General features: G+C 32.4%; 1 protein-coding gene across 1 annotated transcript in view; it reads right to left on the bottom strand.

Annotated features, from left to right (window-relative positions):
• LOC145972579 (terminal nucleotidyltransferase 5C) overlaps positions 1–24,423 on the bottom strand; it is a 100,358-nt gene extending 75,935 nt beyond the window's left edge. The window contains exon 1 of the mRNA XM_083101325.1: positions 23,624–24,423. Coding sequence (XP_082957451.1) covers positions 23,624–23,764 — 141 coding nt within the window. The 5' untranslated portion in view covers positions 23,765–24,423. The remainder of the gene's footprint in view (positions 1–23,623) is intronic.
• Between the last annotated feature and the right edge of the window lie 977 nt (positions 24,424–25,400).

Here is a 25,400-nt window from a genome sequence, read left to right as displayed (position 1 = left end):
AGCTATAAATATAAGACATTATTAACGACAGTGTTTGTAACATCAGTAGAGAATATAGAATGACATTATTAGAATATGTTATTGAAATTTGCATATATCAATATGTTATAAGTACATATCAAAGAATAGAGCAAAATGAATGTAACGATGGAATGCATAGTTGTATCTAATAATATCATCTAATTCAATAATCATGCATGCTGATAACCACACATAGAAATCATTATGTATTAAGGCTATTGCCTTTTTATCTCGGCGTGTGCATATGTATGCATACAGAATGACAAATTCTAATTTGATACTATTAATATTTTAGACACCTTCAAGCTGCGAGAGATAATAGCAAGAGTATAAATAGATATATAAAGCAATATCCATTTAAATGCGATACTTTAAATGCGATAAAAACAGATAAATCATATTTGATGTCATCGTAATAATTATATACCAGTTATTACAGAGAGAGAAAGAGAGAAAAGAGCATTGCATAATATTAATTTTTTGGTAAAAGAGAATTAATTTAAAACACGTATATTCACTTTTACTGATAAAAAAAATTCAAGGTTATTTATTTCTTAATTCAGACAAATTTCTTTTACGAAATACAAGGCTACAAAAACAAATCATTTAGGACAAATTTATATTAAGCTTAATTATGATCATATGATATCGATTTTTAAGAAATACACTATCATCACATGTTATCCGATTATTTATCGTATAAGACAATTTTAACATTTTATGCTTGCCTTTATAACTCATAATCAAATCGTATGAAAAATTTATGCGCGATTATATTATATGACAACATTGTGACCATATTGTATCAATTGTACATTTGTAGTTTTATGTTATCTTGTGTACTGAATTCTTTATATAATATTTTTGTAAATTGATAAACACACAATAATACATGTAATGCACATATAATAATTTATTATAAGAAAGATCACATATAATATATTATCACAGAATATATATATATATAAGAATATGTATATTGATAAATTAATTTAAAAATCGATGTTTTTTAAAGAGAAATCTAAAATTTTTTAAAAATTAACTCTAGAAAATTGTGAATAAAACATACTAAAAAAATATAAAAACTAACAAGAAAAATTAATTCAAAAAGATTTCCTTGTCTACATGAAGTAAAATTCGACTAAATTGAATCATGAAATTAAATACTTTTATTTTTATTCTATCTTGTAACTTTTCGAACACTGGTACATGAGAGGCTGAGCAGAATAGAAAGATATAAAAAATATCGAAACATAATCAACAAACATGATGATCGATCGAAGGAAAAATTTCTCGCATTGATAACTGTGTTATCTTATATGCCATTCGCGCTAATTATTTTTTTCTACACTTCCAAACATATACTATCGCAAGCTTCTAGATGATTCTCTGTCAGTCATGATTTATTGTTTAGAGCGTACATTTTATTCAGGTTTTGTTAGTTACAAAAATTAATCTTGTCTTTTAGAGGTGTATGTATATATCAATACAAATTGCTATTTTTTTATTTATATTTTGATAAATCATATGTAAAAAATAAATTATTTTTAAAAAACATAACTAAAAATTATCTTTCTTTTTTATATATTTAATTTTTAATTTTTAATATTTAGTATCTTTTCAATTCATTTTTATATATTCTCATATAAAATTCTATTAAATTAACTTTTAAAGAAAGATAGAATTAAATAGAATCTAATAATATTTTTGTGTATCGATTATAAAGATTAAGAATAAAAGAAACGTGAATATGATTAATATAGTAATTTTATTGCAATTTTATTTTATATATTTAATATATTGCAAACTAATTTTATAAAACCGCACCGTATATTTTTAATAATTTCTAATAATTAGGAATCAATTGTTTTTCAATTAAATAATTGAATTGCGTTATATGCATATTAGAAATGATAATAGAATATATAAATATGCTAAAAGCGTCAAACTGGATACAGTAAAGTTCGTTTAGCTCAGCTAAATGATATGCCGTTTAATCATTCGGAGCCTTTCTTTGCGTAACAGCATGCGTTTAAAACAGTTTATAACAGGCGTTTAATTCAGAATCAACTCAACCGGAGAATGAGCCGATACCGGTATAGAACGTTAAACCGTAATCAACAATAATCTACAGTGTAAAGTATATATAACTTTGTCTCTTTAATATAGGACTTTATATAATAATCGTTATCTATAATTTCTATCTATAATTCATGATAAAATTCAAGATAGAAATCTATTTATAATTTAATGTGTCATATCTTAATGTATGCGTGTATCCTAACATATATTTTACATATGTATTTCATTTTTCCAAATGTGTTTTCTATTTTTACACGATTTAATAAATCACATAGGAAAAGAAAGGGGGTGGGGAAAGAGAGAGAAAATTCTGTCTCGAATTATAAATTATTTAAAGGAAGCTTTTACATGAAAGCTTTTATGTACTTTAATCATGAAACAGATAATGGTATTATTATACGTTTGTCTTTCCACTTTAAATATTTATTATAAAAAAAAAATTGTATATTATATCTTACGTGTGTGCATATCTTTTAGTTATCCAATAAAATAATAAAGTATCTGTTTATTTTCCACAGTTTTATAATTTTATACACGTCCAAAAATAAAATTTAAATAATATAATTTCTAGATAATTAACTTTACCCTACAATAATATAAATCGTTATAAATTCAAAATTAAAATAAAGATCATGTTGTGTCAAGAATATAACGGTCGTAAAATTATGGAACTATAAATACGATCCTGAAATTGTTTGAGAAACATCTGCTTGCAAATAATAATTATAAAAGTAAAAATATACACTTGATGAAAACAAGCGCTGCAGATGTGACTATTAATAATCGCGAAAAGCGATAATTATCCGCGGATAACGACGTCTGCGATAGATGTTCTTATCTTTGTCTCGCATTCGCGGCGATTCGCGCTCTTCGTTAAAATCCGTAGGCTTGATACTCGAGACAGCAGACGTTCATAAGTGAGGATACGCGTATTAATTAGCAATTATCACGGCGGTTGTAACACTGCTTTCTTTCTTCTCTTATGATTACCTTGTGCAACCGGTCCGCAAAAATAACGCGGTTGCGCGAATCGACCGCTTCTCGTATATAAGACTCTTTGTGAGCTCCGGTTTCGCCGCGCCCCCCAGTCGGAGTTGTTATTGTACAAGTGTCTTGCTATCGTTGTCGTGCTCCGATATTAAAAGTCTGTGTCGTATTTTTAAACCGCCGCGATGTCGCCGTTCGCGTTTTGCGTGTAATCGCCGACGATGGTGGTAATTAGCAGCGTTTCTTCACTGTGTGCGATTAATCCTTCTCCGATATCGAGAAGAACGAAATTATTCGAGAGCGAATTTCTCACCCCATCGCTCTTTTATCTTAAACAAATAATTTTCTTTAAGATATATATGTGAGAGGAATACGCGGGAGACGTCGATAAAATTAATTTATCTATTTGAGATTATACAAGCTTAAAGTGCGATAGAAAAATCGGTGCGAGATAATGAAATTTATTTCATAGTAATTAAACCGTGATGATAAAAGTCAAGCAATAAAAACACAATCGTTTCTACTGTTAAGATATGAAAAGTAATACATAACATTCTCGTTTTTTTCTCGCGTTTCTTTTATATTTCACATATTTCATGGTATTTTCCTCTTAAGTATGCTCTTTTGCGAGATCTATATTATGCATCAAGTTGCATTCTTTCCATCAATATGTATCAGGATATTTCATCTTAATAATTGGTAGGCGCTAACAAACTTTATTCCAGCACGAGAAGCGACTAAAAATACACCATGAAGTAACTCGAGTTTATTAGAAATAAGATACACGTGCCCTAAATATAGATTGTAGAATATCAACTATACGAAACTGTTATTCAACTTTTGAAAATACGTAAAGGTAAAATGCTATATTTCCAACTCTTGTCTTGAAAGAGAGAGAGAGAGAGAGAGACATACATCGCGTACGATCCAAAAATTAATAGAAATATGATTATAAAAGAGAGGTAATGAAAAAAAGCTTTAAATAAGCATCGAATGAAGAAATTCTCGAGGTTTATTGATGCGTTTTGCACAAACCTGCGGTAAGATACCATCATCGATTCAGCGAATATCGATGATTCCGCGATTAAATAGTTTCCGCGCGAGTGTCGGCGCATGAACGTTAAGTGGCGTTTAATAAAAAAAAAGTAATTGAGCTGCGCGAATGTACGCATATGCGTGTGTGTGTGTGTGTGTGCTCGAACTTATCGGTTCACTGAGCGCTAACATTATAACATTGCGTAAGTGATCGGAGACAAGCAAAGTTATTCCGTTCAATGATCAATTTGTCGCGGCGGTGAACGCTAGATCTGCCCTCCTCTCCCTCCCTCCAACCCCTTTCCTCCCCGTCACCGGCTATATCCATGTAAGGTGTCCTCGGTAGTCTCGAAATGGTGCTCGATAATGACGAGGGATCAACGATTTTCAATTTAACCGCTTAATCGTGCTGATTTTCCCCAAGTAGACCGTACACGGAACGATTGCATTCGCGAATCTGGATTTAATAGAATGCGAAGGAACGTGTCCGGTTTATCGAATCCGTCTCGGCACACCTCGCATATCGTGACAAGCACTTTTCTCCTTTGTATATACAAATAACCTTTATTCGGAGTAAAATTCCTTTTTTAGCGCGGCTCGCCTCGCGAGCGCACGTTGGCCTTTTTTTCTCGCTTGATTACCCGTTCGATCGTTTGCCGTATATTTCGGAAAGACATACGATGACAACAGGGCGACTCCCGACATAGATTTATCGCGTAGTGGCCAATCGTTGATTTCGAGCCTGACGTTTCTTTCGACAGCCACTGTCCACCAGTTTGCAGCGACACATGCGTTTGACATTTCACTTGATAATTTGCGATACTTAAAAAATATGTCTCTTTTAAATAGAGAATGTGCGCCTATATAAGTGGTTTTAAAAGTATAAAGTTACAAATAAAGTCGCACACGTTTCTATGAAAAATATTGCGGTTTCAAAATCTCGACCCGGCCACCTTGTTTAAGGAGAACCTGATCCGACCTTCCCGTTTCGCGACGGGCATCGTCGTAAACCGAATCGGCGTCAACTTATACTCACAAATTAGTCAGCGATTAGCCTCATTTATATGTAAAGGCGCGAGCATAAAAATTCACGACATATTGCTACAAGTTAGCGTCAGAGAATGCAATTACACTCCCCGTTTAAACAAGAGATCTTTCGTATTTTTTTCCTCTCCTCGATCCGCGCGCTCTATAATTAGTCGCGGTTAAACGAGTTTAATTATTTTTTTCTCTCTCTCTCTCTCTCTCCATCCCTTCTTTCGCGCGCACTTTTTTCTCTCGCCGGTTTTACGGACGACGTGACCTCACAACGAGTCGCGTGTGCGTGGTATATATCGGCGAGATATGTACTTTTGTCCGCGCGTCGGAGAAACGAGTAAGGTAGACCGATACTGGGAGTTGATACCAGGTCTGTGTGCACCAATCCCGGAGAGATAATTCTCAAAGCTTATTATACGAAATATCAAGGTCTTGCCTTTCTACGGTACGTACGTACGTACGGTACACACGTAGATAGAGGTGCACAACACGCGACACACGCGCAAAATTGCATACGTCTCTCCGAGAAACGCGACACGCCCACGGGTAGCGATCGACAAAAATTTTTCGCATCAACCAAGTCTCGTCGTTATCTTGCTGCAAGCGGCATCGAAAACTCGCCGATGGAAACGTGATATCGAGCGACTTTTAAATTGGAATGAGAGATTTCGCCTCGTTAAGTCACACAGCTCGCATATTCTCGGCATAAATTTAGCGTTGAAGGCGAACATTTGAGATATTCATCTCGCGTTAATTTATCGAGAACAACTCTTAATTTGACTAGTTTCAATATTAGGCGTAACTACCTTTTTATTAAAAAATTTGATGCTAAGATTTAATTGAAATATATTTATTTGAAAATTTATTCAAGATGGGAAGAAAAATGTATAGATATATAATATTTTTATTTGAAGAATTTATTATTCTGATATAAAATATAAAATTATGGTACTTTAATTAATTCGTGAATGTCCACACCCAAAAACATTCTATTTGAAATTAAAATAAGAAATGCTAAATAATATATTATATTTTTAAGTAATAATAATTATACATAAATATATTTTTTTAAGAAATAACAGAACATACATTTTTAAGAATATACATTTTTCTTTCCTTCTTGAATAAATTTTTAAATGAAATAATGTAATCTTAAAGAAAAATATGCCTTGAAAGATAACTGAAATATTAATACGCGTGACATTTAATCAAACATGATTAAAATGATAATTTTCATGACTGTAGGCAATTTGTAATCAGTGGTTTGCAATGAATTTAGTATGAATACATTTAATATGAATACATTTAATATGAATATATTAATAGATACTATGTTATAAATAAAGTGTTAAAAATAATGGATGTAATAGTTAAATATAATTCTTGATTTAATTATTTTTTTCTCGAAAAGATATTTCTCTTAATTATTCTTAAAGAAATATATTTATAGAAAATTCATAAATTCTCATAACTTCATAAATTCTTATAACTTCAGTGTATGATTTATAATTGACAATTTCAATTTATTATTTAATTTTTTTTCATTTATTATTTAATTTTATCGCATATTTTTTAACATATATAACTCAATGTAAAATCAATAAATGCAATCTGAAAGTTATAAAGATATTTTTAGTTTTTTTTTGATAATATAGATAGCAGAGAAAGAGAAAGAAATATTTTTTTTAATTATTATACATATAAAACTAAAGAAATCTAATATTATGTAAAGCTGGTGAGAGAAACTGTCACATTCAATAGTACTATTCAATATACTAATTGAGAAAGCAAGCATATCGATCGTCAATAACTGATTAATCTTCTTATCTGTACGTCTTATGACCTACGTATATATGATCTAATTGTAAAAACATACCTTACATCTCGATATACTTTATGATGACTTATAATTTGTAGAAAAATATCTTTTTATTAAAAATATATGTGTGCATTTTTATATCTTTAAGTTAGTATTTCAAAAACTCAATTCAAAATATATTTACAAAGAAAAGTAACTAAGTTTATAACACATAAATATTTATTGCGTTTTTTATATTTTTAATTATAAGTCTCATTGATACTGCTTTCCCATTAAATTCTAATGTATGATATATTAAAAAATGGAATTTTTTCTTCGTATAATAATCGTCAATCAGTCTCCGCATATTTTCTAACTTTATTTATTGTTCGATAAATATTAAATACAACGTGTAATAAAACGAGTTTGCTATATAAATTTATGTTAATCTACCACACTAGGTAAGCCGTTTAATGTAATAAAAAATAATTACGATAAGCCGCGCGTTGGAAATATCAAATTTACCATTGCATGATTAATCTATCATAACCATACGTTAGTTTCAGTCCTTAAATTTTCTATTGTTTATTAATCAATTTTTCAAAAATAGCAAATCTGAAGATTGTTGATTCTATTCGAAGAGAGAGAAGAAAGAAAGAGAGAGAGAAATCAAATATATTAACATAAACATTTAATTTGATTCTTCTATCGGCTTTTTTTACTTAAGAGATTTTTATCTTTATTTTTTTTATTTGTATTCTTATATTTACACAAATATTTTCAGTGATCGTGTATCTTGTCACGACAAGTCTTACATGAGAGAAGAGATCAGAGAGATTCTTTTTCAACATCTTTCTTTGTGCTCGTCCTGTCATCATATTACCTATTTCAAAACCTGTCGCGCAAAAAAATCGTCTCTTATTACTCAATCTGATCGTACAACCTTTCACGAGTGCATGGGAGATGATAAATCTGATAGGAAGACTAGAAATTGGCTGTTCCATGATCAATCCGATCATTGACCATGTGTTACATATCCATGTGTGCGTATACATCATGTGTGTGCGCGCTTGTGTTTGCATGTAAATCGAGTATCAAAGATATTATCTCCGATGGTAGATTAGTTAATCATTATGTAACAACGATGCGTATCCATACCTAAGTCCGATGTTTTCTGCTTACTTTTATACCAACTTGTATCGTCACCTTCGTTAACTTGTATACTAAATTAAATCAACACATTCTATTTTTAATATTTCTATTAATTAATAAAAAACAATAAAATTATATTTAAATGATAAAATAACAATAAATTGTTACTTTATATTATTTAATACATATATATAAAGAAATTATTTAATATATATATATACTGAGAAAATAAGTTTTAATATAAATAAATTCTACTTTCTTGATATCTGAAAATTAATGAATTAATATTAAATCTATCTCATCACTTTTAAATTAACGCTATCTAAACATATTAAAATTAAAATAACATATTGCACTTTGCAAAAAATCAATTATCAATTTAAATATAAAAGAACGCGAAGGATAAAAATTTCAATTCATTAAAAAGTTTGATAAATTGGCCAAATGGCAATAACGTGTTGATGTAACTACACAAATTTATTAATGAGTGTAAGATCATTGGATAGTAGTTTCATATGGTCGAGAATTAAATTAGAACAGCAGTTAACTGAAATAAATGAACAGGTATGTCGGAACTGTTTAGCGTACATGCATCAATATGTGTATGTGTGTACATAAATGCAATCGTTTCACATACGACGGGCTGTCGGAATTCGATTACTCGCGGGATCTGACGAAGTTAGGTCTGGCCAAGCGAACAAGGTTGATATATTTATCACGAGTGTTCGACAAAACGAGTAATAGCGTTTCCCATCTTTGTTCACCAACGAGAGACGCGTAAAGTTAGCATCCCAATATTAGAAATAATTGATTTTTTTTTTTTCATGATTCGCTTGCACATTGTTTGCACAGGAATGCACTTTTTTAATTTCATTTGCACACTTCTAATAAAAAAGTTATTCAGACAAAACCTTTGGGGGAATCAACTTCACATTCAGGGAAATTCAAATTTTGCCAAAATTTTTTTGTAATAAACTTAATCTATTTTCGTTTACACATTTGTAGAAAAAAAATTATTAAAAAAAAAAACTTGCCTGGGCTTACTTTACACTTAAAACTTGGGCTAACTTTACACTTAAAGAAGTTCAAATTTTGCCAATGTAGTGTATATGTTATATCAAGTTTTTACTGTGATATTTTCTCATATAATCTCTTAAAGAGTCAGACAAATTTTGAGAAAAATATTTTAATCAAAAAGTGTAAAATAAATAATAAATTTTAAAAGCGCGGAGCTGATAAGGAAAGCTTACTTATTTAGCTTTTATTTTTAACACAATTTAAGGTTGATGATCTTGCTGATATAAAAGTCAGCTCGGTTATCAAACAGAACTATTAGTTCTTATTACATAATTTCCGTGAGATAAACATTTTCCTGAACATCATGAAAAAAGACGAACCGCAGGCTCGCTTTGACCTCATTCGATTAAAAATCACGTTGATGTAATTAATATCACGAGCTTTCACTCTCGGTTATTATTAGGGCTCTATTGTAAGGCGCTCCCAGAATATCAGATAACAAGCGGTAAAGTATCACAGCGATCGCGCAAACCAAAAGCCTTACATAATTTGCATGAAACACAGTAAACATCCTGAAAAACTCGCTAACGGAAACAATTTTCATACTCTTCCATCTCACGATTCATCTTTATGAAACACGTAACCACAGTTATTCAAATTTTAAAAATATATTAATTTTGAAGGAAACAAAAAGATATATATACGTAAAAAAATTATATAAAAAAAATTAAAAAGAGAAATTTAAAATTCTTTTATATATGTAATATATATATGTAATTCTTTTTTTAAAATTCTAATATATATGTAATATGACATAATTTATAAGAATATTTCGAGGAAATACTAAATCCCATTTAGAAAGCTCTCAATACTATTACGTACTTAAGAATTAATTGGAAAAAAAATTGTTAGGGAGAAACGAGAAATCTGTTATACAGAAGATAACTTCCTGGAAATTGCGCGGTGCAGAGTGGAATTTACCTTGTGCTCTAGTCTCGACACGGTCCAGATTCTCCCGCGGGATCAATGGGTCGTTGCTCCCGTGTCTGCGGTGACTAGCAAGAACAGCGACTGAGCGAGCATTTACAAGAAACAATGCCATTTAACGTCAACATGCTTATTATTTCTTGCGCAATGCATGCGCGTAAATGTCTATTTAGCAGATTCACCGGAATATTTCGTTCAAATGAGACCTTTCGCTCTAATTTTTGTCACATTTTAATGAAGAGATTTTAAATATTCTGACTGCTTCTAAGAGAATATGAGAAGCTTTACTCCTTCTCGCGCAATTTTCAATTTGTTTGTTTTCCATTACATTAAGATTACATGGAAGATTATACGAGCTATAAATAATTTATAATGAAAATCTCTGTATTTTTTTAAGAATATTATTTCGTTTTTAATCGTACAATATATTTCCAAAGCGAAAAGTATTTCTCGACAAGGGAAAGTACACCACAGACGATCATCTTTTTCACCGGACACGACGTAATTCTGTTATGAACCCAATTTCGTTAAATGTCTCTCTCTCTTTTACATCAGGGAAAATGATATTTATCGCGGCCTTCGCGGAAAGATATATCGTCGATCGAATCGAGCGATCTTACACACTCTCAGTGTACGTGTAGCCCGATGGAGATTGGAAAAACTTTCCCCGCATGGTTTAAATATCGTCTTTGACAATACGGAAGAGGGCAATTTACGAGATTCCATCGGGGGCATCAGTGCATCGTGATAGGTATAAGGAATGCGAATAGAGACAAAAAAAATACATACGATCGTCCAGTAAAATGGACTTTACTTCACGAAGACTTTCTCTAAAATATAAGATCTCCTTTGTACGTATCCGTGCGTGTATATATGTATGTATGCGTGAGACTTCATCTACGAGCAATATCCGATAACTCGGAATTTACGCCTGGCTGTCATCATCGAAACTCATCTCGATATTTTCCCCATTATCTTTGCTGTGCCACCTCTCAATATGCTCCCTCGCCATATTGATTACATCTTGTATCTTGTGTTACGCCATCGTCTTTAGCAGCACACATACAGGGAATATTCTTGCAATATACGTACGTTCAAAAATAATTGAAACGCATAGATATTTCTTTTAATTTTTCAAGGAAAACAAACTTGTCAAAGATTCGTCAAAAGATCCGCTGCACAGAAAAAAAAAAGTGTCAAATAAAAAACTTATACTTAAACTAATGCGTTCATTGTTTCGTATATATGCAACAATTTATAATCTTCTTAGAAGAATTTAATAATTTTAAATGTCAACAATATTATAGCCTTATTTTAATATTGTAATTGTCACCGCAAGAATATATAATTATTTAATTCTACTTTAAGAAAATTATAATCTTTGATTTAAAAATGTTATTTTCTATCTAACATTGTTTCTTTTCCATTCCGGAAAATTAAATCTTAAATTATAAGAATATATTTTTCTTGATTGAACTATATAAAATGGCTTCATTCAAGTAAGCAATTATTCAAGCAATTATATTTTTCTTTAATTAACGCAATATAATCTCATTTCAAGATTTCCATGTTAAAATTAAATATATTTTCAAAACAAGAATGTCCTTTTTCCTGTGTATTAACATATATACTAAAAATTTAATAATTACTTTTAATAATTATTTTATAATTATTTAATAATTATTTCAGGAATGTATAAACTTCTGCACTTTCATTCCGAAAATATAATTAATAATAGAGACAATGTGTAGTAGATAATCCAAGATAGAATTTCCGAACGTTGGATAATCATGGTGGATTTGGTTTTCATATCAGCAATTCTATTGTTTTGCATTATATCTCGGCGTGATCACATCGGTTTACGAATCGCCTGTGTGAATTGGGCACATCCTTCCGTGCTTCCTGCATAATACGTTTATCACTCGGCCACGAGAGCTTCCGGTTAACGTATCGCGGATATTTAATGTAACAGGACCTCGTATCTTTTGAGAGAACCGCTTTTCCACGCCAAACGTTGTCGCTATCTGCCACGCAATTTCCGTCCGATACAAGAGAGGCGTTAATTACAAAGCATGCATTCGAAATATTTTTTTACCGTACATTGAAACGCGAGAGGGACAATTCTATTTTAACGAAAGATGAAAGCGTGATGTCACTCGCAGTCAGATAAACAAATCGTCTCCTGCTGCTGCGGTTTGTCGATACATGTTGATGAGAGGCCACGGTTTAATTATCTAGGCAGATCGAGGAACGAACAGACGCACACTCACGCGTTGACGCATAGCGAACCGCGATATTAATAGACAATATGTTCGCGCATCGTACACACGCATCGTGTATATCGATGTTAGATGTCCGTCGAATGCCGGAAAACGCAACGAACGTGACGTACCTTAAATGACACTTGCGTCTGATTAATGTACGCGAAGAAACGACGACAAAGCCGCATCCGTCTTACTACTAATGTATAACTTTGCATGCGTGAAAGCGAACGTGGGACTGGGCCATATATTCGCACCTGTAGAACGCGACTGACGTTAATTTAAAGCATCTTTAAAGCCACCGAGAAAGTTGAAATTAAATTCGTTTCAATATTTTTTTTTAAGAATCATGTCCTTCTGATAAAATGATGACGCTTGATAAAATTATAGCACTTGAGAAAAAGATATCTGACTAATTGCGTAAAATATGATTCAAAATAGCATTGCCTTGATTAATAACATTGATATTTTTTTTAATCGGATAAGATTTATTTGGGAAGTGCGATATCATAATCTTACATGTGATCTATTAAAATAAAAAATTAAAATTGCTTTAATTTAGACATCAAATCAAAAAATTTCGAGAAAACATATTTTGCAAGTCATATGAATTATAAATCACTAAAATCAATTTTATATTAAAAAATTCGGATATAAAAAGAAAGAGATAATTCTAAAGGATTTTATACACACACTAAAATAGGATAAAGAAAGATGCAAAAAAAGAAGAATAAGAGAGTTAAATACGCCGAAAAAAGATATATAAAAGGAAATCCAGAATCAATAGTTTTTCTCAAAGCGTGCTGTACCTTTTAGCTTTTTTTCAATATTCACAAATGTAATAAATAATGATAAAGTAATCAGCATTAATATTACTTATCGCATTAGCCGGAGCTTTTTATAATCGCTCGGCAAATTGGATAATGCTGCGCGCATTATATATTACGTTTTTCCTTTTTTTGTGTCGTGCGTCAGTCATTAAGAAATTATCCTCTCGGCGCGGACTATTGATTTCTTTATTACTGCGTGAATTATAGTAGCGCGTAAGAGGATTGTGATTTACGTAAAATCGCGGCGCGGCCAATCATGTCGCAAGACTATCGTCCACTTCTTAATGTTAGCGGGATTCACACGCCGATAGAGAGTACACGATGTATCGATAATATTACATCCGACGTGGTATGCGTTTCTCCGTTTACGCAAGGCTGCCCTCCAGCGTTTTCGCGCGAAGGATGAAGGATTTGCATGCAAACTATGTGAGCATTACGGTTTCATAAGGTCATCCGACGAGACTCGCACTCTCAACGGAACTCGGCCGATCTCTTTCCTCTCGTACGAGTGCTTTAATCTGGGGCTGGCTTAGAAATTCCGTCATGCTTTCACAAAATTGAACGCGATAATCGCGATGTACGATCGAGACCAATTAAAAAATGAGCGCGCACGAAGCAACGCGACGCAAAGCATAATAAACTCTGTATAATACACTCCTTTCTGCATAAAGTTCAAGCATTTTATGCACCTCGCTGCGGGTAACGGACAATCCGTTGTGATCCGAAGCTTACTACAGCTTAACGTATATATGGCGTACATTTTTCTGTTAATTTATCGCTCTCTTCCGAGTACTTTATGATCTCCTGCGCAAAGTAACGAATGGAACGCCGACTCATTAACCTATCCGTCTGCTATTCATAATGTTGCATATAAACGTTGCGATAAGTTATTTTTTACTCACAATTTTCTTAATGTAACAATCATAGCAATCTAAAGCCTGTTCATATACGTACTTGATACAAGTAATAATTTCTCATAATCTCTTCCGTGTAATCAAAGTTCTTTATCTGTAAATACACATATTGCAAAAATTACAAATGTCTCGATTTCTCTTGAGGTTTACATGTTTGATTTGATTTGATTTATAGAGTGGTCTATTATTGTAAATATATACATATATACATATGTAAACATAGAATCCATCATCATTCGTATTTTTATAATGATAAAATTATACTGATAATTGTAAAATATTCCATCTTACAAGTTTCATGCCAAGCTGCTAATATTCACAATTGTTACTCTATTAATTTTTGCCAATAGATCATTATGCGAACCAAACTATAATTTTGCTCAAAAATTTTCTTTATAGTATAATTAAATAAAATAATAAATATTAAAAACCTATGAAAGAAAACTTCAGTAAGCTTTATAATCTTTCTAAAGAGAAAACTATTATAAAATATTTCCTCTTTACTAAATTCAACTGAAATCAAATGAGATTTTTTTTATCGAGTTTGGGATTATTTCGCGTATAAATTGATTTATTCTAAAAAAATATATGATATAAAATTTTATTTAATTACCCCGTATCGATTTTTGTACTTTTTTTAAACTTTGATTTATCTTATTTTTAAATTTTCTGCAAAAATTAATGAAAAAATTAAACGTACTGTTGCTAAAAAAATTGATAAACTTTTTTTACAAATTTTTACTGTAAATTCTTTTAAGCAAATATAGCTGTATTTCCATAAAAAATATTCTATAATTATTTATTTTTCAAATAAATTCTGAATTATAATTTTTATTAAAAATGTAAATTTTATTATAATTTTACAGTTTGATTTCTCTCTATTTAATAAGTATTTAAAAAATATCATAGAAATAAACACATGTCCAAATTCTTAACAAATCAACAGCATCACGTAAAGAATTAAAGTTCTAATTACTTATATAAAATTCTAATTACTATAACCTACTATATCTAATTACTTATATAAAGTTCTAATTACTGTAATAAGTTTCTAATATACGAAAATATAATTCAATCGTTCGAATGCACGAAAAGAGCGAGCGATTCCTTTAACGAATTATTAATCTTTTTCATACATTCCCATTACTTTCACATATGATTACCGATCTTTGACCCCGCCTGTCGGTTAAACGTGATTCTATTTTAAGGATCCCGGACGGTCGCGAGCTCAGCCTTGTCGGTTACATACGAGAGACAATCGCTCGTAGCAGGTCTTATGATGTAAGAGAAACGCGCGCAATCTCTTCGAGTTTCCAACGTGCAAAAAAGATAAAATCGCTCGCTTTGTTATATACAAGGAGAGTCATTCATTATCGCGTGCATACGGTCGATTATAATATTTTTACACAACATTCACGCGAGAATGTCGCGAGCAAGCTTTCACCAGAAGAATATCGCTGGACGTCCGATGACACCTTTCCAAAGTTTTATTTGTTTGAATAGATAATCAAAGCAGGTAAGTGCGAAAGAATATTTCTGGTAAATCTCGATCCCGGTAAATGCTTCGTCAAATTTCAGTCAAATGTAAGCGTGAACTATGTACATGTGTCGGCTAAATTGAAACGCTGATAAATGATTTTAAAGTCGGAAGAGCGTGGGGGATTATCATCGGGAAACTCGATTGCCGTCGTTACATCGCACGAGCCACGATAAGCGTGATTTATGACATTTGTACATGCGTAATTTTATTCCCCTTCCTATTATAGTCGCCATACGACTATAACAGGAAGGGGAATACGTGCATTTTAAACACACGAAATCATCGTACGTGTGTAGCCTATATATTTATGCATTTATCATCATTTAAAAAATTCAAATTTATTATTTGTCTTGCAAAACAAATCATATTTATTTGAAAAATTAATTATTTTGAATTAGGTATTTAAAATGAGAGAATCTAATATATCTAGATTTTTTAAATTGTCTTTATCGTGATATAAATGATTAATGTTGATACAATTTAATTCGACACGATCGAATTAACAAATTGCATCGAGATAACCGGTAATATGATAAATTCGATGCACAAGTATCTTAATGTTCGTCATCGTATAAATCTTGATAATTAATAATTAACCTTATGAATCAATTTCTTCCCTATCTCGACAGATTTGCAAAAGTTCTGTTCATTGCGTTTGTTGTAATTATTACTGTTACTTAATTTTAGATATTCATTGAATTTTTAATTCTGGATATTTAATTATATTTATAGTTCGCAATATAACTTCTATGTAACTTATACTCGAACTACTAGACAGAGAAAATTCGATTATATATTTAAGAAAAAAAACAGATCTGCTGAAACGGCAGATGTGTCCAGCTGTTGCGGCAGTTTTGCGATTCACACTTAAACATTCTTGAAAAATAATTTACATGCATTAAGATAAGTTGTTTTATAACGCAAACAGATTGTCACGTTATTGTATCGAGTCACGATAAGAATAAATTTACGTTACGTATTTAGAAGCTTAAGCTCTCGTCATGCGCATAAATCTTTCAAACAAACAAGTTCGCTTAATTATCCTTCGCGAGATAATGCTCAACGCGATGTGTATACTCAACTGCCCAAAATACGATAAGCAATGTTGCATTATCAATAATTCTGCGCGATGGAAATGTCGTAAAGCAAGTTGTACACCTACGTCAAAACACGCGGATTTATTAAACAAAAAATTGAGTTTATTTCATGTCCAAGCGTCAAGTGACATTATGATTTTTCGTGAGGATAAGGCATTACTCCGTTTGCTATGACAGTTAAAAGACAGCGAAAAACAAGTTGTAATTAATGGATTCTGCAATAATGTGAGAACTTTAATAAAAAAAGAAATGTAAATAGACTATTACTACTTTTTTCCTTATTAAATGTATTTTCGCTGTAATTTAATTTGTCGTATATATTAGACTACAAACTTCATCTTCGTGATTTGACTTCGAAAGTCAAGCAGATATTATTAATGAGCTTCAAGTAATGAAAGATGAAAGATAAATGAAAAAGTCTGAGAAAAACAGAGTTCTTCATAACTACATTAAAAATTTATAGCAAATAAATTGTATATTTTGCTAAAAATTTTAAAACAAAAATATATTAAAATATTACATTAAAATTAATTGAAATTAATAAAAATTATGAACTATATGTATTGCAAGTATTGGATTTTTATGTACAGAATTATATTTTTCATGAAAAAATAATGTATTTATTAAATATTTACGCTTATTATATAATATCTTTTCAAATGCTTTTCTCAACGTTCAATTAATAAGCCTACAGCTAAATATGAAAATATAATTTTTTATATAATTAAATTAATAATATAATTTTTTTATATAATTAAATTAATAATTTCAATATAAATAAACAAAGAATATGAATATAAAAACGCTCTCATAAAATTGACTAAATAGTTCTTAAATAATATATTGTATAATTCTTGAAAGTCATTACTTCTAATTTGAATTAGCATTAAAAATTGGATCTTGCGTCGATCGGTATCATTGTTAATTTTCGATAAAAAGTCACTGTACTATTTTTAAGGAACATTCATAGATAGCTGCATCAACGGTTTCTTTTCGCGGTCTATCGACCTCCCTGCACCTACGTCATCGTGGCTGCAATCTAAATATGCGAGTGCGCGAGTCACCTTTTGCCGCGCGCGTCATATATCAGCCGGTCGAGCCTCGTGTCTGACAGGATTAATTACTATGGCCGGTTGAAAGCTTATAACGCGACGAGCATTTTCATATGACGTATGTATGTATGATCTTTAACACGTTAACCTTTCGGACAAGAGTGAAAGAGAACGAAAGAAAAGGGGTACCGTTAATCGATTCTCGTTTCGCTTTCGTGACATAATTTTTATAAATTCGATCATCATAGATACGAGCTTCTTCTGCTATTTCGGATAAATAAAAAAATATTGCTGACAGATTGACAACGTTTACAGAATCGTATATATCAAACGTAGAATATGAGAACATCGGCAAAAAAATATAAACGCGACATTTTAATTTGACATTATGAAGATTTAGATTGTAACTTAGCCTTGAGCGATGCTTCAAAATAGATTTTGTATCAGTATCAAACATCATATTACTGTATGTGATCTTTCTATTAATAACATACGATTGCATAATTCGATTTGAATAGAATTCAAATAATTTTATTTAATGTAATTTGAATTAATTTTAAATACGATTCAAGTTTAAAAAGAATCATTCGCTTTTATTATACTGTAGATATAAATGTTCGATAGTAGCAATTGATAAAACTGTTTCATCATAATATTTGAAATTTTATAACAAATATATTTTAAAGTATTTACATTTTTCAACTTTAATCATAAGATTTGTTTTTTTATTTCTTTAATTCGCGCGCGCTGATAGCTTGAAAATTCAGAATTTCAATTTGAATATTTTTTTTGTGAAAAAGAGTCATCGACTTCGGATATTATATTATCTTGAAAGAAGGTATTATTTCATAATCAAATATATTACCGTTTACAATGAAAGATATTTTATACATGAGATTTTCAATATATATCATGATAAGAATTATAAATATCGATACGTCTTTTAGTCGATATGCACCATAACTTAAATGATTTTACATCAATGATTTTAATTTTGCTTATTTGCAGAAAATATGCAAAGACAAAACTCTACATGTGTACAAAATCGTATTTAATCATATTTACAACGTAGCTTATTGATAGCCGGGTACAAACTTTTTTAAGATTTATGTCATCGATTGATCAATCGGTAGTTTATTATAGTTAACATAATCTCACATACACATGTCTATGTAGATGAACTTTGACTTTCATATCTGGAAAAATATTTAGTCGCTATACAGATTAAGTTGATTCAATTGATTCGTTTAGAAAAATGCAAGATCTCGTTTAAGAAAGTGAGGAATTCGACTTTAACGTCAATGACACGATAATCTTATTTGTCACTCTGCGAGAAGCCAATCGTTGACTCCTCCTTTGGCATTTCGCCAATCCATTATCGTGTGCATGCTCTGTATTTACACGAATCACAAGAATTTCAACATTGCGTAATAACATAACACATAAACATGTTTGGCACGTAACATGATTAGGGATGTTTAAGTTTAACAAAACATCGTTGCTATAATTATCTCACCAAATATTGCATTAAGAAAATACTGATTAGATTCGAAGATGATAATTCAAGAAAAAAATGTGCAAAAATAAATTGCCGCAACTACATTATCGTGTTTCGAAAAAAGTATTCCAATCCATCAGAGAGGAGCTGTTACATTATATAACGTTATTTTCTTATTTTAAGTTGCTTTTTCTCTGCAGTGTTATCTTCCTCAGGAATTGAAGAAATAGTTAATATCTAGAATAAGATATTGATATTATTTTTTTATCAAGTTGCTTTGTAGGAGAGCTTTCCTACGCTTATCACGTCGTGGCCTGACATCCAATCAATAACTATGCCATTGCTCCAAGAGCAATCTTGTTCGGAGATGCAGAGGGCGGAAAAAATGACGTCATTCGAGACGCAAATGATTACTTTGAAGAAGTGCGTGGGTGTACGATACGTTAGTATTAAAAAGCTCGTCTCTCGTGACGCTAGACACGACGACAATCACCATAAATCGAGATGAGATAGTTGAAAGGTAATATTTATAGTATATGACAGAGAGGGAGAAACTCTTGTGGTAGGATACTTCTTTCAACTATATAAATTTTGTTTGTAATTTACCCCTGAATTTTGATTGAAAACGAATGATTATCCCATCGCCTCTCTTCACAATCGCATAGAAAAAGATCGTATGACATCGAATGATGTCATATGATATTTTTCTATTAATTCTTTGCAAACAATTTTTCAAAATATAATAACTGCAAGATTTTAAAAAAATATTTACACATAGCTAAAAATTATTTTCTTTATAAAATTATCTTTTTGAAAATATAAGTTGGCATATAACATTGTTGTGATATATATATGTGATATATATCTTGTTGTGATAAATATATTAAATTAATTCTCTTTTTTTTTGTTGCACAAAAAAAATATTTATTAATTATAATTAAAAATTAAATATTCCAGAGATGTTTTATCGCCTCTCTTCCAAAAGATATTTAATGATTTTTAACAAACATACTATGTATTTTCCAATATGTATTTTCTATCAATGCTTCTTAATGTAACGATTATTAAATTTCATCCTATTATTTATCTCAATTGTTGAAAAGAGTGAATCGTCGACTTAAATTGACGCAAATTTAAAAAATGTTATAATATCATTGATCTCTTTCGTACTAACAATAAGTAAATAATTATCTTATCGCGCACGACCTCTCGAACTGGAAATTATTTATGTCAAATATGTCGATGCTGAAATTTCAGATTGTTAAAATAATCTTACATAATCCGTAATATCAACGTCATTTTTTAGAGAGTTTATCAACATATATTTCGATAATTTTTAACAGTATTATATAATGCTTCTTTTATACATATTAAGAAGATATATCTTTATATAACACAGTAAGGAAAATAATCTCGGGGAATACGCATAAGAAGACATCGCACAAAATACTGGGAAAGAAAGAAAGTTATTTTTTTGAAAAAGATAGTTCTTTTTATCTATTTTTTACCCGCAAGAATAAAAAAAAGAAACGAATGTTTAGCTTACGTAAACTTAGCCGCAAAAACCATTTATTTTAATATACATATACATTCACGAGTAGAGAAACAATTTAAATTTTATTTATGTTTTAAGTTTCGCTCTTGAGGTATTGACACAATAACCGATCTGCATATAAGCATGTAATAAATATTTATATCGTATCGGGAAGCAAAATCGGGATTGCAAATATCACGTGATATAAAATGCTCATCCATGCGCACAAAAATTCAATAGTCAAGCAATTCGCGAAAAGCGATCGCGAAACAGCCACGGATTTAAATAGGGCATACATATACATACATATATGTCTGTCTATATGTATGAATGTATATGTATATGCAATTTAATGCAAAATATATCCCGCGGCGAACGCGGACAATGTCGCGTGGCCAACCACGTGATAAACGTCACCTTTCGTTGAAACTGCGGTCGGCAAATTAATACATACTAGAGCACTGATTGGCCAATGCCTCGTAGATCGTGGCCGGCCGAGCACCCGTTATGCTAATTTAATAAGTGTCGTTTCTTATAAATTCTCTCACTTTCCGTTTGCTTCCCTTCTCGTCGCGGCGATCGAATCGAAGCGCAATCGCGTTTGGTACACGCGGCGCGAGCACGTAAGCGGAAAATCGCGTTTAAATATAAACCCTTTATGCGATTTACGCCCACGATCGACCCCATTATGCGAGAATAACGAGTCGTTCCGCAATATTTTGTATCGTCAAACTATCGTCCAAATCTTGCGACACAATTCTAAAAAAGTGCTAAAATATTTCCATCATTAGATGTTGTAAATAATCTTGCCAAAATATATACAAAATAATAATCTTTCGCTTTGAAATCAACGGATTTTGATTTTGTACAAAATCTCACTACACCTAATAAGATTTTTTTAATTTTTTTTTATTAAAGAAAGGCAGGTGAAAATGGTAAAAATTTGTTTCGAAGGCGATATTTAATATATGTAAAAAAAAAGAGAATATAATATAGAGCAATTTCTGTAGATACATGTATAAGAAAAAAGTAATAAATAATTATTTTAAATTATCATTGCGATAGAAAAAACATGTGAAAATATAATGCATTAGAAACTTTTCTCAAAATTTCTATTCTTGCCGTTTCTATTCTTGACTCTTTGAGTCCCTTGACTTCAAGCGAAAAAATAAAATATATTTCTCATTGTATCTTTTCCTCGGCATTTTCTCTGCATTATAGCCGCATATTATATTTCGAAAATTCGAGAACATCCGCGTTCTACTAAATTCGATCCACAGGCGCATGTGCAAGTAACTCGGGCGAAGGTCGACAACCTCCGATTGCTCGAACACATGATTCCTAGGTAGATTCTCCGATTTCTAATCTGATTGATATTATTTCTTATCCATGAATTATCATGTACATGAAAAAAGAAGGGAATTTCGATTTGATAATACGTATTTTTAAAAATGCGTAAAAAAAGTGCGTCCTTTCAAAGACTGCATTCGAAAGTTGCGGAAGACGATCTATTCTATTTATAGATTGAGAGGTCATATATATTTCACTTTAAATAATAAATCATGCATACAACATCAACGTGGAATTATCTATAATATATTATAGACGATGCATTATATTATTTTGATTTCTTTAATTTATGTAAAATAGATATTAATTCGAATTAATTTTTTCAACGCCATAATTTAAAAAATCCTATAATTCTTTGTATTTAAAATTATTTATTGTATATTTTATTTGATTAAATGTTTGGTAATAATACATAAGATATTAAGATATTTTTGTTAAATCTGTGCTATTACTCTTTCACGGCACGAGATTTATATATAAGTGAAAAATACTATATATAAATATTTTGTTTTCGAATTGTGACTTGATCCAAAATTTAAATCAAGCTTTTTAATTTTTATTACTTTTTAATGTCTTTATTCTCTAAATTAAAATTAGAATTGAAGTCATATTTCATATACGTTTAAAGTTATTTAAAAATAATCGAAAAAGATATTTTTAATCTTTATTTAATAGTATGAAAGAATATTAAGGAAAAATTGGGCTCATTTTTTTTTAATTATATAATTTGTTTACGTAAGACTTATGGTTCCAAGACCGCGACTTAAAAACAGACTTAAAATGAGAAGGAATTTTAATCGAAATTACAAATTACGTAACACTTACTAAATATTAAATATTCACGCGCTGGACCGTATTTTATTTGGCTGAAAGAATTGTTATCGCAAATTATACATAAAAATGAAGAAGAGAAATATAAAATCAACTTCGATAGAGAAATTATAGTTCCGGCATACACGCATTACGCGTAACGCGAGCACGCGACACACCAAGTGACCATGTAGTTAATAATATTTGGATTAAAGTCGATGTAGGACATGCGAGTAGAGACATGCGAAGGACAGAATCGACGTAAACAATACGCATGAAAAAAACAAAAACGTTAGACGTTAGCGCTTGGCAAGATTCGCGCGTCGGCGAATCGTTGCGAGCGTAGGGGAGAAGGAATGAAGGAAGAGGAGAAGGGAGAGGGGGAGAGGGGGAGAGGAGAGCGGAATCGATCGGGATCGATCGTTCGCCGGCGACGCGGGGGATGTCGACCTCCGACTGCAGTCTTCGGCCCGAGAGAGGGTTGAACGACTCTCCCCCTCGCCCCAGCCCCCACCCCCATCCCCGACTCTCGCAAATAGGCCGAGAGGCGCGAGGAGGTTTGACACGCGCCGCGCCGCGTCACGTCACGTCGACGTATATGCCGACTTATGTAAGCTTACCTGCATCAACGGTACTGAGGTGACTTGCGCGAGGTCGTTGGATCTCGAGGCCGGTAGTTTCCCAGATGCCGGTTCGTCTTCCGCGACGGCGGGGATCGCGATAACCTCCTGCGATTCATCGTTGCGGCCTTCGTCCTTCATTGTCGCTCTCGGGTCCGGGATGATCCTCTCTCGTCGGGGTCCTTCCTCTTGAAATATACACGAGAACGCGACGACGGAAACGAGATTCCTTCGCCGGGATTGATTCACTCGCCGCGACGAGACTCGAGAGGTCCGTAAAAGGAGACTGCAATCGCGGAGGGGAGGGAACCGCAACGAACTTCCGAACGTAGTCGCGCGCCGCGACTGGTCGAGGAAGCGAGAGATGCGGGGCTAACTTCACACGGAGCGAGGAAGTTCCCGGTTGCTTCCGTGCGCAAGAGCGGCGCGGCTGTCACGTGGTCGATTTCGCTTAACCGCGACGTAAAAGTATGTTACGGGTCTATAGATGGTAGCGGTATCGAAATACCGGATGATATCGCGCGCGGAGGAAGAGAAAGAGAGAGAGAGAGAAAGAGGGAGACACAGCGAACACACGCACAGACGTTCGCGCTACGACCAGCACCTTCCGCACCTTACTTCGCAGCGACGATGCCACGACGATAGCGCGAAGTTGGCCACACGACGAGCTAGACACGCGGGGAGGATGATACGAGCGGAAGAGACGAACGACGATGATCGGGACGAACGAGGGGGTTCGACACTGCGAGAATCCCGTCACCTCGGCCCGTTCCGGCTCGCCCCACCCGAACCGAACCGAATGCCGAGCGCAACTACGTACCCCTTCCCCCACTCCCTCGCGTGGCGCGGAGCACAACTACGTCCTCCCCCCTCCGCCGCCCCTCGCTCGCGTCGCGTCGCGTCACCCCCGCGCCTGTCCGTCTGTCCGAAAGCGCCCGAAATCCTCCCGCTGCCGACGATTGTCGCGTTGCGTCGGTGTCGACATCTCCATCATCGCCAACGTCGTCGTCATCGTCTGAGAACCAAGTGGATCCGACGCAAAGGTTGGACGATCGGCCGCAATTAGCCGACATTGTTGGCACGAGATGCTGTCAAATGAGCTTTCGCGATTTCGCTGGGTCCTTTCTTCAAATTCTCTTTCTCTCGCTGCTCGCGTTAGAATCGCGAATCTGTCTCATTTTGAGAATGCAGTCGATTTTACGCGGCAAGAGGAACGAATGTTTTTTTAACCAGTCTCAACAGCATATGGCGTGTTGACGTAGTGATGATTTAAAAACAAATACGTGTATATTTTGTCTCCCGCTTTTTCGGTTATTGGACAACGCGCCTGTAAATATGAATTTTTTAAGGCGAGGATACGCGGCAAAAATTGAAAATCGATTATGTTTCACTACATATATGTAAGAACGTATCGAAATATTAAATTCCGTTATATAATTGCATGAATTCAGTTTTAAAAAACGTTCGGAAATGAGAAAATGTCATTCGATTATCGAAAACATATTTTGTAATCTAATAAAATATATTTTTTATAATACTATATATATACACAAAGGGAAAGAGAGAGAGAAAAAGAGAAAAATATTATGTTGTTGGACATAAAAACTAGAATATTAAATTTATATAGAAATGTAAAAAAGATTGTTTTTAATGATATTATCAGCAACAATTACAACAAATAATTCAGCGATAGATATAAATAGTTAATCACTTGACAGCTCCTTCTAGTTTGTTAGAATTAATGAAAGTATGGATATGTAATGATAATTTTGCTTTA

The sequence above is a fragment of the Camponotus vicinus genome, unplaced genomic scaffold (genome assembly GCF_025532165.1).
Source record: "Camponotus vicinus isolate PSW18456_S1 unplaced genomic scaffold, iyCamVici1.0 SCAF_5, whole genome shotgun sequence".
Lineage (NCBI taxonomy): Eukaryota > Metazoa > Arthropoda > Insecta > Hymenoptera > Formicidae > Camponotus > Camponotus vicinus.
Note: the sequence above shows the minus strand (reverse complement) of the source record. Positions and strands in the feature narration are given on the sequence as shown.